The sequence below is a fragment of the Macrobrachium nipponense genome, chromosome 25 (assembly GCF_015104395.2).
Source record: "Macrobrachium nipponense isolate FS-2020 chromosome 25, ASM1510439v2, whole genome shotgun sequence".
Taxonomy (NCBI): domain Eukaryota; kingdom Metazoa; phylum Arthropoda; class Malacostraca; order Decapoda; family Palaemonidae; genus Macrobrachium; species Macrobrachium nipponense.
This window is the reverse complement of record NC_087214.1, coordinates 40,860,164-40,878,478: the sequence shown is the minus strand read 5'-3', so window position 1 is coordinate 40,878,478 and position 18,315 is coordinate 40,860,164. Positions and strand designations below refer to the sequence as shown.

Sequence of the window (18,315 nt, the reverse complement as noted above, 5' to 3'; positions counted from 1 at the left end):
AAAAGTGCATTTTATGATGAAATTGATCACAAAAACCAGGAATTTGTGGATATTTCTTATAGAAAAGTACCGCGAATACGCGAATTTTCCGCGAATAATGCGGGGAAACGTTCCCGAGAGAAATCCGCGAATGTGTGAGTCCGCGAATCCGGAGAACGCGAATACGGGGGGTCCACTGTATACAGTGCCGTGCCCAAACGCCAGTACTAGGAATAACTTAGCTAATAACTTCATTCTGTTTTCTGCCACGCTCAACTAAACATCGAGTGCTTACAGCAGCTTGTTCTTATTTTTCGGTTATATCACCAGATTCCGGTCATGTTACACAACCACTGGAATGCATTCATAGCCTTCGAGCAGGATGAGTCTTGCCTTTTTTTTTATTTAATTCAGATTATTATCCAGCTGGGTACTTGTAGTCTCCTGGAATAGTTCTTGAATGTAGCACCATTCAGTTAAGAGGTAATTATTAACTGGCAAGTTGCCAGTTAATAATTACCTCTAAAGTAATTCTTGAATGTTGCATTATTCCATTAGGTTATAACTTACTTTTGGGATTTTTTTTTACCAGTATTAGACTAGTCACAAGTCGCCGAAAATATAATTAATACCTTGAATTTGTGAATGTTAAGACATTCCTTTAGGCCAAGCGTTTTCATGTGTTGTGTACCGTGCCTGCTATACTCATCACTTTCCTTTGCAGAAACTGAAAGTGTAGAGGTTGAAAAGTAGTAAGGAGAGAATGGTGTTACTCTTTGGCTGCCGGGGACCTTGGGCAGATATGTTCAACACAGTCAATGCATTCATTACCACACTATTCCTCAGGTAGCTGGAATGTTCTGACTGGTGTGCATAGCTGGACCATGGTTTCTAGTCTTCATTTCCCCTGATATTCAGCTAAATAGTGATAGTGATGTGGATCGTGAAGGTTATTGGGAAGATCTGTTCAGGTCTAGGTCGGGCAGTTGTGTTGCTGAGACTTTGTTCTAGGCTGCACGATTGTGTATTTTACGGGATGGGTGAGCTCCAAGACCTATAAAGGGATTATCTCCTATGCAGATTTTTGGATTCTGTGGGGTTAAGTCAGGATCTGACTCACCTTGTCATATATACTTGATGGTTAGTGAAATTATCCTCATAGAATAATTACTGTTCATTCTGACTTGGGGGATAGTTTGGTTTCTAGGGAATAGTTTTTGGAAGGTTAAAGAGAGCGGATCACATCCGGGCGTTAGGTTTTCTCCTAATGTGAAGAAAAGTGTTGCTATTGGTAGGGAGAAAAACAGGGTGGACGAATCTCAGTTCCTGCCTTACCAAATATTGCAGAGAATTTTTCCAATATGACTTGCAATTCTGGGGAAGGAGAGGCAGCTTGAGTGGCAATGTACAGGGGCATGCAGGAGTTTGTTATGGAACTCTTCCCTGATGCTAGAGGTCTTTCGGTTCAGGCTAAATGGTGTTCTTCAGGTCAGGCATCCAGGTTTGTTAGGGGAATGTCGGAGGAAACATAACCTTTTTCCCTTCTGCAGTGAAACCTACATGAGATTTTTGACACAGCAGGAGACATTGCTAATGATAGGGCAATTGCCAAGGTTTTAGAGGGTGAGCCAGCTATTCATATCTCTGCTTTCACATTAAGGAAGAAATATTTTAAGAGTTTCAAGTTTCTCATGTTCAGCTCAGACCTTGATCGAGAATGTGGCTAATGTATTATCTGCTTCTGTTAAGTCTTTGATGGGTCAGGTTGGGATTTCAGTGGATGATTGTTCAAAATTGGAAGAGCTTTCAGTACCATGACTGAAATTGTTAATTCTTTAGTTTGTGTCTGGTCAGTGAACAATCCCCTTGTCTCAATTTCTGGCCTTATTGCTGACAACTTCTTTTAACCATCAGTTGGTGAATAGTTTTGATACCTCCCAGAAACAGCTTATGTCAGAGATTTTTAACCTTAAGATCTTTCGTGCAGCTAGACGTAGAGACTTTTATTTAGGACATGCTCCTCCCACTCTTTCAGACCCAAACAAGAGCATTGTCTTTCTTAGGAGGGGTTCTTGTAGATGAGGCAGTTTTGGAAAAAGCCCTAGATGATTCTAATCTTCAGGCCAAGAGGAGGTGTGATCAGGCTTTGCTTTCTCATGTAGTTAAGCAGAGTAAGAATAAGCCTACCATTGTCATTCATCAGCCTTCTGGTTCTCGGAGGCCCCAAGCTTCGGAGAAGACGCAGCTGGTTTTGCAGGACAAGTCTGGGGCCCTCGTAAGAAATTTAGAGGTGGAAATTCTCAGGGTTTAGGTGTTGGTAAGGGTAATTCTTTTGCTTCTGGTGGGCAATGTTCTGCTTTGCTTGGTAGGGGGTAAAATTTTGGGAAATAGGGACCATCTCCTTCACAGGGAGCAGTAGAGGGCCGGTTAGGACATTATTGGAAAGTTTGGGAGTCCTTAGGAACAGAATACTGGGTCATCCAAGTCCTCAAGGAAGGGTATATGGTTTCCTTGGTGTCCATTCCTCTGCTGTAGAATACCCCTATCTGATTTGACAGTTATTCTCCCTTTTCCACCAAAGGGAGAGCTCTAGAAGCCAATATAATTTCCTTAGTAACAAAGGAACAGTGGAACTGGCTTCACTTCCATCAAAAGGTTACTACAATCTGATGTTCATTATAAGGAAGGCAACAGGGGGGGTTAGAGACCTGTTAGATCTCTCTCGTCTCAACAAGCGCATGCTCGGAACCTCATTCAAGATGGAGACACCCAGATCAGTTCTTGCTATCTGTCAGGATGTTTGGATGTTCTCCATCGACCTCAAGGATGCATTTCTTCAGGTCCCAATTCACCCTCAGTCTCGTCATCATCTCAGGTTTTGTTGGGATGGGAAGTTTTGGGCAATGTATTTTGGCCCTGCACAGCCCCCCAAGTATTTGCTCAGTTGATGGCCCCAGTATCAGGTCTCCTTCACTCTCAAGGCATTTGCATACTCTGGTACTTGGACAACTGGCTAATTCTTGCGAGGAGTCTAAAAGAATCTCTCCATGCAAAGGCGATCGTTTTAAGTTTGTGTTTCCAGTTAGGTTTAAAAATCAATCTCGACAAGTCGAACCTCATTTCGAAACATGAAGCTATGTTGTATCTAGGAATGAGGATCCAGACTACAGTTTTGAAGGCTGTTCCAACACAGAAATGAATAGATACAATTCAGACCTGTATAGGAGAGTTTTTGGGTCAACTAAGTACCCCAGTATCTCTGTGGCTTCGTCTATTGGGGTATCTGAATTCGTTAATAGCACTAGTCCCTTTGCTTCACAGAAATTGGCAAGGAGAGGACAAGGCAATCAGAATTCCGTGGAACTTAAAAAGATGGGAGAATCTTCAATGGTGGGCAACAGATTACAATCTTCAAGGAGTGTCTCTGAGATTGTTTCCCCGATCTAATGTTGTTGTGTGATGCCTCAGATCAGGGCTTAGGACTAGTAGTAGTAGTGAGGTCATATGTGGCAGGGAGATGGACAAACGAGGAGCAAGAAAAGTCTTCAGTTGGCAAGAGCTGAAGGCAGTCCAGCTAATTCTTCATCACTTTTGCCAACAGTGCAGCTGTGGTGGGGTGGCCATCTTCTCAGACAATTGCTAGGCAATATCATACCTGAGAAAAGAAGGCGGCACCAAATCGCAGGCTCTAAATTGCCTGGCTCAAGTGATCCTTTGGTGGACTGAAAAGTCCATCAGGTCACACTGCTGCTTTAGTTTGTGATGGGGAGCAAGAACGTAGTCGCAGATGCCTTCAGCAGATCAGATCAGAGTATCAGCACAGAATGGACACTAGCACAAGATGTGGTAGATCACCTGGTTCACCTCTGGCCAGCAACAGTGGATCTTATCACTACAGTTCCAAATTATCGTCTTCCAGTTTATTTCAGCCCACATCAGGATCCTATGGTGGCAGGAGTGTTTGCTATGCTCCAGAACTGGTTGCACCTGGAGGCGTACGCATACCCCCTGATCCCCATTATCAGCAGGTTTTGAACAAGATAAGAGTGTCATCTCATTGCAGGGTCACGCTCATAGCTCCCTGGTGGCCCCAGAAGGAGTGGTAGATACATCTCTGGGAGATGTCAGCAGAAGTACCAGTGATGCTGCCTGTCAGATGGGACCTCTTGAGGCAGCCTCATTAGCACAAATTTCATCTCTGCGAAAGAACTCCTGATGTGGGTGGAACAGCGAATAGTAATGGTTCTTACTCACTTTGTTCAGGGCAGAATGAACGTCATGGCAGACGAACTAAGCAGACGGAACCAAGTGCTCTCAGCAGGGTGCACACTAGAGCTCCAGGTGTGCAAGGATCTGTGGAGTCTTTGGGGACAACCGACTATAGATCTCTGCGACAGCAAAGAATCATTGTCTGTCAATTTTCTGTTCACCAGTGCCGGAGCCCCATGCATGGGCGACAGACGCTATCATGCAAGATTGGACGGGGCTGGACCTATACGCGTTCTCACCGTTCGCAATGATTCGAGAGGTGATCAACAAGTATATGAGTCATCAGAATGTCTCCATGACACTCGTAGCTCCATTCTGGCCAAGGAAGGAGTGGTTTCTGAACCTCTTTCATATATAATCATAGACTTTCCAAGACTTCTCCCTCAGAAGTCGCTACTCAAACAGCCTCACTTGTACAGATTCCATCAGGGATTGTTCACTCTGTCTCTGACATGATTTCGACTGTCAAGTGACTGGTTAGAGCAAAAGGCTTTTCAAGATAAGCTGCAGACGCCATTGCTAGATATCGCAGATCTTCTACTACCAAGCTCTACCAGTCGAAGTGGTCAGTTTTTAGAAACTGGTGAAGAAGACATAACGTCTCTTCTTCTCAAACGACTATCACACAGATAGCGTATTTTCTGCTATGGCTATTCTCGAGGTCCTTTAGGAAGTTAGCATCCAGTACTATTAAAGGGTACAGAGCTATGCTAAACTCTTGTCATCAAACATAGAGGTATAGATGTGGGACACAACAATGACATTAGTGATCTTATTAGATCCATGGGCACTCCAAGACAGTTAAGTTGGGAGCAATTTCTTGGAATTTGGACGTACTAGTTCTAAAGTGGCTGTCGGGAGACTCATAGGAACCCCTCTGTCTCTAAGGTACCTCACAAAAAAAGACCCTTTTTGTGATAGCTCTGGCGACAGCCAGAAGGGTCAGCGAATTACAAGCTATAGACGAGAGTAGGGTTCTCTTGAGGTGACGCAGTCTGCTCTCTATCCTTGGGATTTCTGGCAAAGAACGAGGATGTGAACAAACCTTGGCCACATTCTTTTACGATTGAGAATCTTATGGATTTTATAGGACCAGAGGAGGAGCGTCTTTTTCGTCCAGTAAGAGCATTATGCTATTATTTGAATAGAACAGACAAGATTAGAGGACCTGCAATTAATCTATGGTGTTTGGTGAAGTCTATGTCTCGACCGATGTCTAAGAACGCCATTTCCTTTTTCCTAAGGAACTTGATAATGGAGGCACACACTCAACTACAAGAAGAAGTGTTACCCTCTATTAAAGCGAAGGCTCATGAAGTGAGAGGTGTGGCGACGTCTCTAGCTTTTAGGCATAATATGTCCTTAGAAGCTATTATGAACTCTACATTTTGGAAATGTAGGTAAGTTTTTTTTTTGTTATGCATTATCTGAAAGGCATAGAAACGGTTTATGAGAATTGCTCCACATTGGGTCCGTTGTCGGTGGCTGGCATGGTGTTGGGGAGGGAAGCATAAGGAGCTAGCTGTTCCTTGACTATCCTCTGTTGTCTTGATTATTGGTGTTGAGTTTTGGGAAGCCTGGGGGTACCTGTTACCCGGAGTAGGGTATTACTGGTTGTTTTTTTGTGATGTCAGTGTTCGTTGCATTTTATCTGGTCTAAGCCCAGGGCAAGGGCATCAATAAATAACTTCCTCCAGTCATTGGTGAACCTCCATGACTGCAGTATTTCTTTATTGAGTCATTCTTATACATATAATGTCTTCAATGTAGAGCATGTCCATGATTCCCACCTCCCTAAGAGTAGAATCAGCTACAGGTTATTTATTACTTGTTAAGTTACATGTGTAAAAATGACATTTTTATAATAAAATTAGATTTTACACATACTTACCAAATTATTACCTGATTAAAGCCCTTCACTCCTCCCCACACATGGACATGGCAGGCCAAACGAATTGGTGCTCTCTGCACTTGTACCTATCGGTCCCGAAAGTGGGCGGGTCCTAACACCTACACTAGCAACGGTGGTTCCATCACAAAATTTGAATGCCACAGTAGTGAGCTTTCAGTTATGGGTAATTATGTACTTGGTAAGTATGTGTAAAATCTGATTTTATTATAAAAATGTCATTCTTCAGTCAATGAAGCCTCGTCCATCATGCAGTCACGCTTGTCTAACTCCTCACAGTCGACGTTTGACTCGGGACTCGGCTGATTTGACTCACAGGCGATGTTCAACTCGCTACTTGGCCAGTTCGTCTCTCAGTCGACATTTGACTCAGGACTTGGCTGGTTTGACTAAAGGGAGTCCAGTGGGTTTGTTACCCCTTGCTCAAACTTGTGATGCGTTTATAGGTTTTGACTGAACGCCACTGGAAAGGTGTCTTAGTGAGTGGTGATCAGTAGCCATTGGATTCAAGAAGAGTTGTCTCCTGACAAAAAAGTTACTTATTATACTTAATTAGTAGTATTATAGTGAATGTCCTGTGCCAGCACCTAGATGTTCAAAGTATCGTAAGTGACCTCCACATAACAAAGGTGGAGATACTGGTTTGTCATCTGTTGAAGAGGAAGTGGATCAAATCTGCTCCTACTTTGGTATATTTGAGTCTTCTCAAGTACTTTTGTCTTGGTACTCATCAGGATAGTACCGATTCTCATGATGAGCACCAGGCATTGGTGCCTAGGCGCTACGATCTCTCTCGTATTGGGCTTCCCCCCCCGAGCGGCAGTCCCCATCCAGGCGCTCTGCGCCATCTGAGGCACCACACTCCCGTGCTTCAGCTCGCTCGACGTTTTCCACACCTCACCTGGCACCAGGTGTTGTTAGTTTGGTGCTAGCTGTTGGATGCCTGACGACACAGTCTCTTCGATCATCTTATCAACACTAGGGGATCTTTCGCAAGCCCCACTCAAACAGGACATCACAAGAGTCAAGGAGGAGGTTCTCTGTGTAGTCCTCTTCGTGAGGTTTTGATCACGGAGAAACAGATGCTTGGCGAGACGTGGCAAGTTCTCGCCAACTTTTGGCAAATTCAACTCCACGATACTCTCTTGCATTCCTGTGAACGAACCAGGTGCAAGAAGAGAATGCTGTGTTTGGTGGGTGACAACCTGTGCTCTCCCTTCAGGAAGCATTTTTTGCTGAGCCAAATACATTTTCCTAAGTCTGGGCATTGCTATCATCACCGTAAGTTAATGATCACTTACATTATTGCCCCCTCCCGCTAATTCCGAGAAGAGCGAGCAAGAACAGTATTCCTCCTCTCTTTTTTTCCTCTACTTCCTGGATTACATTGGGATGAACAAGGGAGCAAGAGGAACTCTACGGAGTCTACTCCCCAGAGGTTGGATGCTAGAGCCTATGTTTCTGGTTCAATCTTAAGATCTCGCCGGACTTACGTTCATATGTTTAGGATGGATATCACTAAGAAGTTTGAACTCCACCTCTCCAGTGTTCCCATTTTGGGAACAACCAGTTTCACATGAACTAGTTATCTTCAGTGTCCTGCCTCCCTTCAGTATAGCTTCACCTTCACTCTCTTCATTAGAGAATGAAGGAGGTCTACTTCCAGTCCATGTTCTTTTTCTCTTTTGAAGTGCTGAAGAATTAAGCTGGCGCTTGATTAACAGGAGTGGGGTTCCGTTGTCGGCAGGTTGCTGATAAGTGAAAACTGCCATTAACTGAAACTTGGTGATTTGTGGTCCTGATACGTATCTGGTTAACAGCACCTCTGTTAGCTATGTTATGGCACCATAACTCTAATATTGACTCATTATGGCGCCTATAACTGGAACTCGGAGTGTTATGGCGCCATAAATCGCCGATTTTTGGCGCTTTCCGAGTAATAGGCGCAGACCTGTTAGTTCTTCTGGTGAGCGACCGAGACGAATAGTACCTGTTCATAATTAACCTGAAATTGCGACAGCCTTTTGGACCTCCCAAGAGTTTCTGGTTTTGATTTTGAGAAGACTAGGGATATTGTTTGGCAACAACACCACTGGTTCTAGCTATTTGTTGTGGGGGGGGGGTTGTGTTTTGGTGCCCAACCCCTGCAAATACGGGGGAACACTGAACATATGCCCAGTCTGCAGAGGGGACTAAAAAAAATCATGCCCGCACCAGACATAAAGAAAATATTTCCCAGAATATAATCATCCAGAATACCAAGATCATTGGGAAGGCCCCTGATGCCGGTCCATTGCGCCTGCTGGAGGCGCTTTTCATCCAGCAAATGAAACCAACACTGAATACAATGAAGTATTTCTCCTCCCCACATGTATGAGAAGACCTGCCCCCAATAATGACACTGCCAATTGTAGCAACTTTGCTGAGGACAATGCCCTTGAACGAGATACTCCTGTAGCCAATGAAAATTAAGGCAGCCATGACATCACGCAGTATGACGCAATGCCCAGCAACGTCGCCACACAGCTCAGGAGATCCTGTAGGTTGCAGCTACGTGACCATCAACATGGCGGAAGTGTCAATTGTGATTGACTTTGATAACTGTGGTATCTTAGTTTACCCGTAAGAAGATTGTAATAGAAATATATACACCAATCTTGACCCTGTATTTGAGAATGACCTCCCCACTCTACTATCCTGTTTAAGTAGCACAGAAAAAGCCGCTATTCGAAAAACAGAGAAGAATCTCTATAAGCATAATGGTGCTGAAGTAGCAGTTACTTTTGGTAAAGTATGCTTGAGAGAGGGTCTGTTTCCCAAAATACAATAATAATAATAATAATAATAATAATAATAATAATAAGAATAATAATAATAATAATAATAATAATAATAATAGATGGTTACATTAATATTTTTTAGTAATGACAAGTCTGAGGACAATCATTTCAGTATACCTAATTAGTAGGATAAAAGTAATAAAAAGTTTCATTCACATTGTATCATTTTATGCAACATGCCTAGACTTTTATTGACCAATATCCTAATTATTTACTTTGCAGGATCCCATGGTAGCTAGTATGGCAATGCAATATGGTCAGAACCTCGTCGGCCAGGGACGTGAATATGTCGACAAAAAGTTGGAGAAGTATGTCAGCATGAGTCAGATCAAGTACTACTTTGCGGTGGATACCCGATATGTCTTGAAGAAACTCCAGTTGTTGTTCTTCCCATTTACACACTCAGTAAGTCTGTAGTGCTGCTGTTTGGCATGTTTGATGCTGTGTCGAAAATGTGGACTGTATTTGCCTTATGTGCATCCACATCTGCTAAAAAATTTATAAGATTTACAGGTTTGTAAAAGTAGACCGATATAGAAATCAGAGTTGCAAATGCATGTCAGTCTAAAAGGTAATGCATAATAAAAGCTAATATCAGTGATTTGAAATATTTTCAAGGAAGCAAACACTAAATCTTGTAACTATTAATGTGTTGATTTTACATTCCCTGTCAACTAAGATTACAGATCAGATTTTGTGTATTGTATCTAGGGGTAAACAGATACACTCATAAATCCTTGCTCTACAAATTTGTGACTCATTCTCTCTCAGGACTGGAGTGTGAGATACGAACAAGATGAACCTGTACAACCACGACATGAAATCAACGCACCTGATCTGTACATCCCGCTGATGGCCGTTGTCACTTACATCTTAGTAGCTGGGTTATGTCTAGGGCTTCAGGAAAGGTATTTTATAGCAGTACATTCAGTTTAGTGCTATACAGTAGCCCCTGCTTTTATGTTCATTCAGTTTTCTGTACATTATTATATTCGCTCCGTAATGGTGCATATCAAAAGTTGAATGTTTGATGGTTAAGATTCGTTAAAACAATCCTCATAAATTAAATTTGTAACCACTTGTGGGGGAATTTATTTAATTGATATTTTCTTGGGTTCAGAAAATATTCAGTTACATTTAACTCAAAATATGTTTTAGGATCAGATTCTTGGTGGGTTGCTGTCACGTAGAATGCATCTGTTTTACTTGTTAAATTGAATTTTCTGTTCAGCATTTCATTGTAAGATTAATCATGATGGAATGGTTCTCAGTTTTATTATTATTATTCAGAATGTAAACCCCCATTTATATGGAACAATCCCTCAGGGGACTATTGACTTGAAATTTAGGCTTCCAAAGGATATACAGGTAGTCCCTGGTTATTGGCAGGGGTTACATTCCAGTGGGTGCGCTGATAAGCAAAAACTGCCATTAACCAAAACTTGGCGACTTGTGGCGCCAATAACCAGTTATTGGTGCCTGGCGCCACCAGGCGCCAATAACCGGAACTTGGCCCGATATGACGCCATAAGTCGCCAATTTTATAGCGCTAGACAAGCCCCATAAAACCGGATCGCCAATTTTATAGCGCTAGACAAGCCCCATAAAACCGGATCGCCAATAACCAGGGACTGCCTGGATGTGCAGAGATTGTTGAATTTAAGAACTGATTTTGTCTTTATTTTAAGCTACTTAATACAGTGGACCCCCTGTATTCGTGTTCTCAGTATTCGCGGACTCACCTATTGGTGGTGGGTTTTTCTGTGGAACTTATCTAAAAGTTATTCACAGGAGGACTCGCTCATTTGCAGGTTTTTCTGTGGAACGTATCTATAGAATTATTCACAGGTCCCCACTATTTGCAGATGCAAATTTTTTTGTCCAGTAATATTCTGTATTTTTGTTATTTACTGTATAATATGTGACATTAAATATTATAATAATATAATATTAAATTATATGGTGCCACCTGGTGATGAATGTTGATGATGATATTGTAGCTGTGCAACCTGATGAATGATGATGAAGGTAGACTACACAGCAAAGTGGAGGAGTTACAGATCCTTTGAGGGTGCCTCTTCAATTTCTTCATGAAATAAGTGTACACTTGCACAAACAAGGCACGATAGGGCTTCACTACTTCATTAACAGTATTGATGAAATTTGTGGACCTTTCTTCATTCTTATCCCATGACTTTACCACTGTCTGTATATGCCTGATTTTTCTGATCAGTTTGTACAGACCATGAAATTCTTCAAAATCCTGGTCAGTGGTTGGGATAGAAGTAAAGAAGGCGGCAAGTTCTTCTCCAAGAATGACCTTCCCAAGTATTTTGCCCAGCTCACATTCGTTCTCAATGCAGGCAACTGCCCTTTCAGTCAAGCGTTAATGGGCTGCTATTTCTCTGTGACTTCTGCCCTCTCTTAACGTGACAATCATGTCTATTTTCTCCTCAGTTCTCATTAACTGTAAGGGCCCCTGACGCTTAGGCTCTTTGCTAGAAGCCTTAGGAGAAGCAGAACATTTAGAGGACATTCTAAAGAATAAATTCTTAGTCCATAGTATACTATACTGTAATGCTCACGCAAAAAACTCACAAATGAGAGAACATTGAACTGTACACATTGGGTCATTTGGGTACAGTATGTGCATTGATATTCTGTGCGCACTATACATTTTATAAAAAATTTTTTGTTCATGAAACTTACCTGTCAGATATATATATAGCTGTATTTTCTGAAGTCCGACAGAATTTAAAAAAACTTCCGACACACGCAGTGGTCGGCCAGGTGGTTAGTACCCATTCCCGCCGCTGGGAGGCGGGTATCAGGAACCATTCCCATTTTCTATTCATAATTTTTCTGTCGCCGGTGCTGAAAACACCTGTTTTCAGTACCTCCGTCTTAGGATTTTGGAAACTTCATTGCCGCTAAGTATCCTAATTGTCTTTTGATTTATTTACTTGGATTTGTGGCTAGGCATACGCTATCTTAAATTGATTTGAATTTGATTCATTTTTGCATAAGATATCTGAATCTAGTTAGGCTAGTTTCAGAGTGGGTTGTCTGCAAAGATAGGGTGTGGCTACCGAAAGCTTCGGTAGATCCGCACTTGGTATGCACGAGGGGTATGGGTCTTGCTTCTTTGTTGAGATTTGTCATGTAAGGAGTGTGAGACTTTGTCTATTCCGTAAGGAAGACGTATGATTCGTATTGTCGCAATTAATCAGTAAACATGTCTAATTCCGTAAGGAAAAAAATATGATTCGTATGTACGCAATTAATCAGTAAACAACAGTCAGGGTAGTGAACCTGCTAACCTTCCTGTAGACTTTATTTTGCCTAACCCTATATTATGGCCTACGGGTTATGAATATGTCTGCGAGAGGTGATCGCTCTCCTTCATTGTTGTGAAGAGTGCTACTTCTGTTATTGTTACTCCTAACCCTGTAATGTTGCCTTCGGGCCCTAAAACAGTGTCTGTAGAGGTTATTGCCCTTACTCTTATACTCTTTCGATTCGTAACTTAGAATCGAAAGTGCTTGCTTTAGAGAGCAATAGTGAAGTGGCTAAGTGCAGTGACAGTGCCCCTTGTGTAGTGGAGGGTGCGTCAGATCGGCCTTATAACGCCTCTAGGTCTAGACCTCTGTCGGACTCCCAGGACCACAGGGAGAGGGCATGTCGAAAGCCGCAGGAGGGTTACGAGGAACCCCCACCGATCTGGCGTGCCTTCGGCAGTTTCTGATGAAAATCCCCAGACTGCCAAAGTTCGTGCACGTGCACGAATCCTGAAGGATTGCTTCTCGTCCTCCGAGGCGTCCTCCCCGCGCAAGGGTTGGAGCTCTCGGAAGGACTCGCGCCCTCTAAGAAGCTTTAGAGAAGAGGACGCTTCACGTCCTCTCTCTCGTCAGGAGGGAACGTCAGATCCGCCCCATAACGCCTCTAGGCCTGGACCTCTGTCGGACTCCCAGGATCAGGGAGAGGGCATGTCGAAAGCCGAAGGAGGGTTACGGGGAACCCACATCGATCTGGCGTCCCTTCGGTAGGACTCGCGCCCTCTAAATAGAAGCTTTATAGAAGAGGACGCTTCACGTCCCCTCTCTCTCTCGTTATGCGTTTCAGTGAGAAGTAAGAAGGCGAACGTCGCCTGATCACGTGTACGTCTTTCCACCGAGAAATATGAAAAAGAAGGCAGTTTCTCTCGCTTGTTTTGACGCCTGTCAGGAGCGTGACGCTTTTCTGCACGCTTCTTTTGACGCTCGGCTTGAACGGGACGCTCGGATGGACGCCAGGCGCGCGCCAGTGGACGCCGAGCGTCCTCGCCAGTAGGACGCCGAGCGCGCGCCAGGACGCAGAGCGTCCTCGCAAATGGACGCCAAGCGCGCGCCAGCGCACACCAGGTTTGTCTCCTGGCTGAACGTTTCTGTTGAACTCTTCAAGCTCTTGTTTAAGATTTGAGCCTCAAGAATGTGAAGTAAGCAGTGCTTCGGAGGAAGCTTAAAGTGAACAGACAACTTCGTCTTCGAAACCCAGCAAGACCTCGGGTTTCGTGAATTCAAGAGGTCTCTGTCAATATTATATTGCTTTTCGCAAAGGTGGATGGAGTTAAGGAAAGCTCAAGGGAAGATCTCGTTTTCTCTACCGCAGTCAAGACTTTGCGATAAGGCAGTTACGGGTTATGTAAAGGCTCGACGTCTCGGCGACGTTCAGTAGGATTCTTGCAAAGGCATTCATCAAAAGGACGCTCTTCAGGAAAGCGCAAGACAGGACTTCCTTTGCCATACTGCCAATAAATTTTAAGCTTTAGCAGGCATTAGTTGTGATACGGGAGAGGAAGCTGGTTGGAGAGTTTCTTCCTCTTCCCAGGATAATTTTGCAAGCTTTTTAGCCCATCTGAAAGGGTTTTTCAGATGATAGATTTTGTCAGTTTCTAGTCGGGACTACGCTGCCGAATTGAACATCGTCGTTCTACCTGCCGTAAGCCCTGTCTCTTAACAGGATTCTTGCCCCCTTCCTCGTTTGAGACGGGAATCGGAAAAATAAAATGCTCGACTTCCTGGATTACGTTTTGTCAATTCAGTGACTTTCCCCCATTGACAATATACTATCGTTTTGTCAAGTAAGTGGGTATCCCCTCATTGACAAAATATCTCTTTGTCCCGTAAATGGGTTAGTTCTCATTGACAAACATCTCTTTAACTTGATATTGCGTAAACGAATAAGCTCTTATTGACAAGATTCGGAAGAGCTCTCATTCGTCATTCGCAGACTCGTACAAGAAATAGACTTCTAGACTACGTCAATGAACGCTTATGTCCAATAACATAAGAAGCTTGAGCTGTCTCTGCTTCGATTCTATAAGTTTTGTTCATGAAACTTGCCTGTCAGATATGTATGTAGCTGTATTTCCGAATTCAGCTATATATATGTCTGCCAGGTAAGTATGAACAAACCTTATTGTGATATAATAAAATATTTTGCCTTGCGTTATTTTACTACTGGTTGGTTCAAGTCATACACGCTTGCTGTAGTTACCTCTTCGGATAGCAACCGAGAGGTCTATTGTCTTATTTTAAGGACATTTAATCGTTACTCCCTGCAGCCTTCCAGGAGTTTCCGATTTATCTTTTACCGTTGTATGGTAGTGTTCTGACGACACAAACGCATCTATATATTTAGCGTTTTCTGTTTCGCTTAAATATACCAGCTTGAGAGTCTCTTTTTGCTAAAAATTAACGGACCTATTTCTTCGTAGAATAGGGTAGCTGGCAACCCAGACATAAAGTTAAGAGACGACGTTCGTAAGCTGCTGGCTGCTGCTGTGCCTGACTGTCAGTGTCCAACCGAGGCCAGTAACAGATCGTGCGCTGTCATGCGCTGTAGGTTACGTCTCTCTCTCCTGCGGGATTGACTGACTAACCGTATCTCTGAAGGTTACGTCTCTCTCTCCTGCGGGATTGACTGACTAACCGTATCTCTGTGCTGGCGGTTACGTCTCTCCTGCGGGATTGACTGACTAACTGTATCTCTGTCCTACAATCACGGACTTTAGCCTAAGATTGAGGGGATTTCTTACTTGAATGAATAAACGTTGCATTCGTTTTGCCTTACTATGTTCAACAGAGTTATCTCTTAATCCTTTCGGTGCTCGTTACCGCACGGTATAGAACTACGAGTCTACCTCAACATTGCACTTTTATATGCTTTCCTGCTTAGGCAAAGCGCAGCCTTATTAGGGAAGTAAGCATACTCGGGGAGGGAATGGATGAGCTTGCTGGGGACCATTTCCTTCCTGAAGAAGTTTGTTTCCCCGAATAGACTGCAATTCAGACCACAGTTTTTTCCTACCGGGAAACTGAAATATTATTCAAGATCTAGGAATGATTCTGAAGATCTCTCAGTGCGTCATGATAGAAAGAAGATGCCAGACATCTGGATAGGGTTTCAGATGTCCTGGATCTTAATTTGAAAGAAGTAAATGCAAGTCGGTCGTCCCTCCAGTCCTCGAAACGAGTTTTTGGAACCAGTGGTCCACATCAACTCTGAAATTCCACAGCTCTCTCATATCTTAAGAAGTATCTTCTCTCGGTCCCTGCTCGAGTTTACGAGAATGAGCCTATTATAACAACAGGCGTAGAATGTAACGATCCTCTAGAGGTTCGTTACAGGATTGCAAAAGTCCGTACAAATCGTCTCGATCGACGGCAGCAACTTTTGACTTTCGAGTGGAATCTTTCTTTAGAAGTAAGTTGAGAGTTGTGGAGACCTTAGGGACGCCCTTTCATTCTTCTCTTCGATAGGTTGAGGACGAAGAGGCTTCTTCTCTGCTCCCTTTTTCTCGATCCGGGATCGGTACCATTAAACGCCATCCTATGATATTAAACGGGGATGGATGTTTAGTCTCTTTTTTTTCCCCTTTTTCAATCGCTTAGGAAAGGTAATAAGAGGATTTATGACGTCACAGGGAGCAACAATGACGCTGATCGCCCCATGTTGGCCTTCAGGATCCTGGATTCACAGAGGTCACATCCTTCCTAGTTCACTTTCCAAGGACCTTTTCCGAGAGAGTCGGTCTACTCTAACTCGAAAGGTACCTATAACCTCTCCGCTCTGAGTCTGACAACGTTCAGACTATCGAGATGTTGACAGGAATAAGATTACCGTCTTCCATTTCCGTCTGAAGAATGGGATAAACTGGCAGTCACAACTATTAAAGAATACGCAAATATGTTGTTGACGGCTTTTGGGCTCAGAGATTTGCGTCTGTCAAACAACAAAGCCCTTCACGATCTTTGAGTTCTGTGGAATCTCGAAACTCGCTCACCATCTACTTTTTGTCTCACCTGTTTTCTCGGAGTCAGACACTCGTGCGAGATCAGGCGACATATAGTAGCCCTGAGTTTCTTGTTGACGAAGTCGGTTGCGTTTATACACCCCCGATGATCGTGTAACATGAGACCAGGTTGGACTGTCAGGCATTCTTCCTTCGGGACTGAATCGCCTTTTTGCTCCTTGCTCCTTTCTCCTGGCACCAGAAGCTCGAGTCAGGAGTTGATTCGCTGACGACGTTGGGTTGCGTTGATACACCCCCCAAGGTTTGCTTAGATTGAATCGCCCAGGCAGTCCAGACACTCATCCTTCAGCGAATAGTGCCTTATGGTCTTCAGGGTACAGCCTTGCTCCTTGATTCGTCTGACTGGTCAACTGGTCGGTCACCTGACTTTAGTACAGACGGACTGACTGTGCATGTCCAGATCGAAGCTTTCAATATGGAACTTAGACGTAGTCTAAAGTTCTTGATGTCAAAGCATTCGAACCTCTCCTACCTGTTAACTTCTTGCGTGTGATCAGGAAGGCCTTCTTCTAACCACCCTAGATACGACAAAGAGGGTTAGTGAAATTTTAAGCCATCGTCACAAGTTTTGGCTTTAGAGAACACAAGGCGGTGTGCTCTCTAAGCCTTTCGTTGTGGCCTAAGAATGGAAACCCGTTTTGTCCTTGGGCCAGGAGCTTGGAAGCAAGGATGGCACAAGTTAGTGGGCAGGAGCCAGAGAGAGTCCTGTGCCCTGTCAGGTCTCTCAAGTTTTATCTACATAAAACTCAAGAAAGTCGAAGTCATTCGGGCAATCTGCTGTGTTCCGAAAAAGACCAGACTTGCCCATATCGAAGAACACCCTGGCTTTAGTGTTAAGGAGTTCTTTCAAAAATGCTCCTTCATTGTGTTTGCACAAAGATTTGAAATCTTTTTATCTGAATGTTCACGAGGTGAGGGCGCGGCCTCGGAAGCATTTCAACAGAGCATGGCACTCAGCAACATCCTGAGTACCATGTTTTAGCGAAGCAACTCTGTGTTCACTTCACACTCCCTGCGAGATGTGAAGATGGCATATGAGATCTGCTGCTCGCTAGGGCCATACGTGTCTGCAGACACAATCTTGGGGGCAAGAAGTACCACTCATCCTATCCTGTAGAAAATGGTTAGGAAGAGCTCTTAATTGAGTTGTTGAGTCGCCGACAACAGCGACTTCTTAACTTGAGCCTTAGTTAACACACCTTAACTTTGGCTAGGTTGTATATATATATATATATATATATATATATATATATATATATATATATATATATATATATATATACTTCTTAGCCCTCATGGTATGGTCAATATGGTCTAGTCACATTGTGGTCACGCCCCCGTTGACAGATCATCTGGAGTGCACCAGCTTTATAGGTCTCTACCTCGCTGGCAACTCTAGTAAAGCAGAAGCAGACTTGGGTGACAGTAATCACGAAGTCGGCTATGCTAACAGGTGGAACCAAGATGTAAATCATCTGCATGCATTTGTTTCCCAAAATCCTTCTATTCTGTCCCTTCCCACCTCCAACGGTGGGATTCAGCTATATATATATCTGACAGGTAAGTTTCATGAACAAAATGATATTGTTATGATACAATAAAGTTTGTTCATACTTACCTGGCAGATATATATAATCAAGTACCCACCCACCTCCCCTCAGGGGACAGTGGAAATAAAAATTATGAATAGAAAATGGGAATGGTTCCTGATACCCGCCTCCCAGCGGCGGGAATGGGTACTAACCACCTGGCCGACCACTGTGTGTGTCGGAAGTTTTTTTAAATTCTGTCGGACTTCAGAAAATACAGCTATATATATATCTGCCAGGTAAGTATGAACAAACTTTATTGTATCATAACAATATCATTTTTTAATATGATTTTTAAATATACGTACATACATAAAGTGTCTTAGGATGATAATGTAAGTATGCAGAGCATATCTAAAATACATAAGACAACAG

The 18,315-nt window shown here is 43.3% G+C and overlaps 1 protein-coding gene across 5 annotated transcripts in view; it reads left to right on the top strand.

The window, feature by feature from the left end:
• The window catches only part of LOC135199392 (protein YIF1B-B-like), a 143,323-nt gene that overhangs the window by 102,169 nt on the left and 22,839 nt on the right, over positions 1-18,315 (top strand). For all 5 annotated transcript variants that reach the window (XM_064227380.1, XM_064227383.1, XM_064227384.1 and 2 more), the window contains 2 exons: positions 9,220-9,402; positions 9,769-9,905. In XM_064227380.1, the coding sequence (XP_064083450.1) occupies positions 9,220-9,402; positions 9,769-9,905 (320 nt within the window). The remainder of the gene's footprint in view (positions 1-9,219; positions 9,403-9,768; positions 9,906-18,315) is intronic.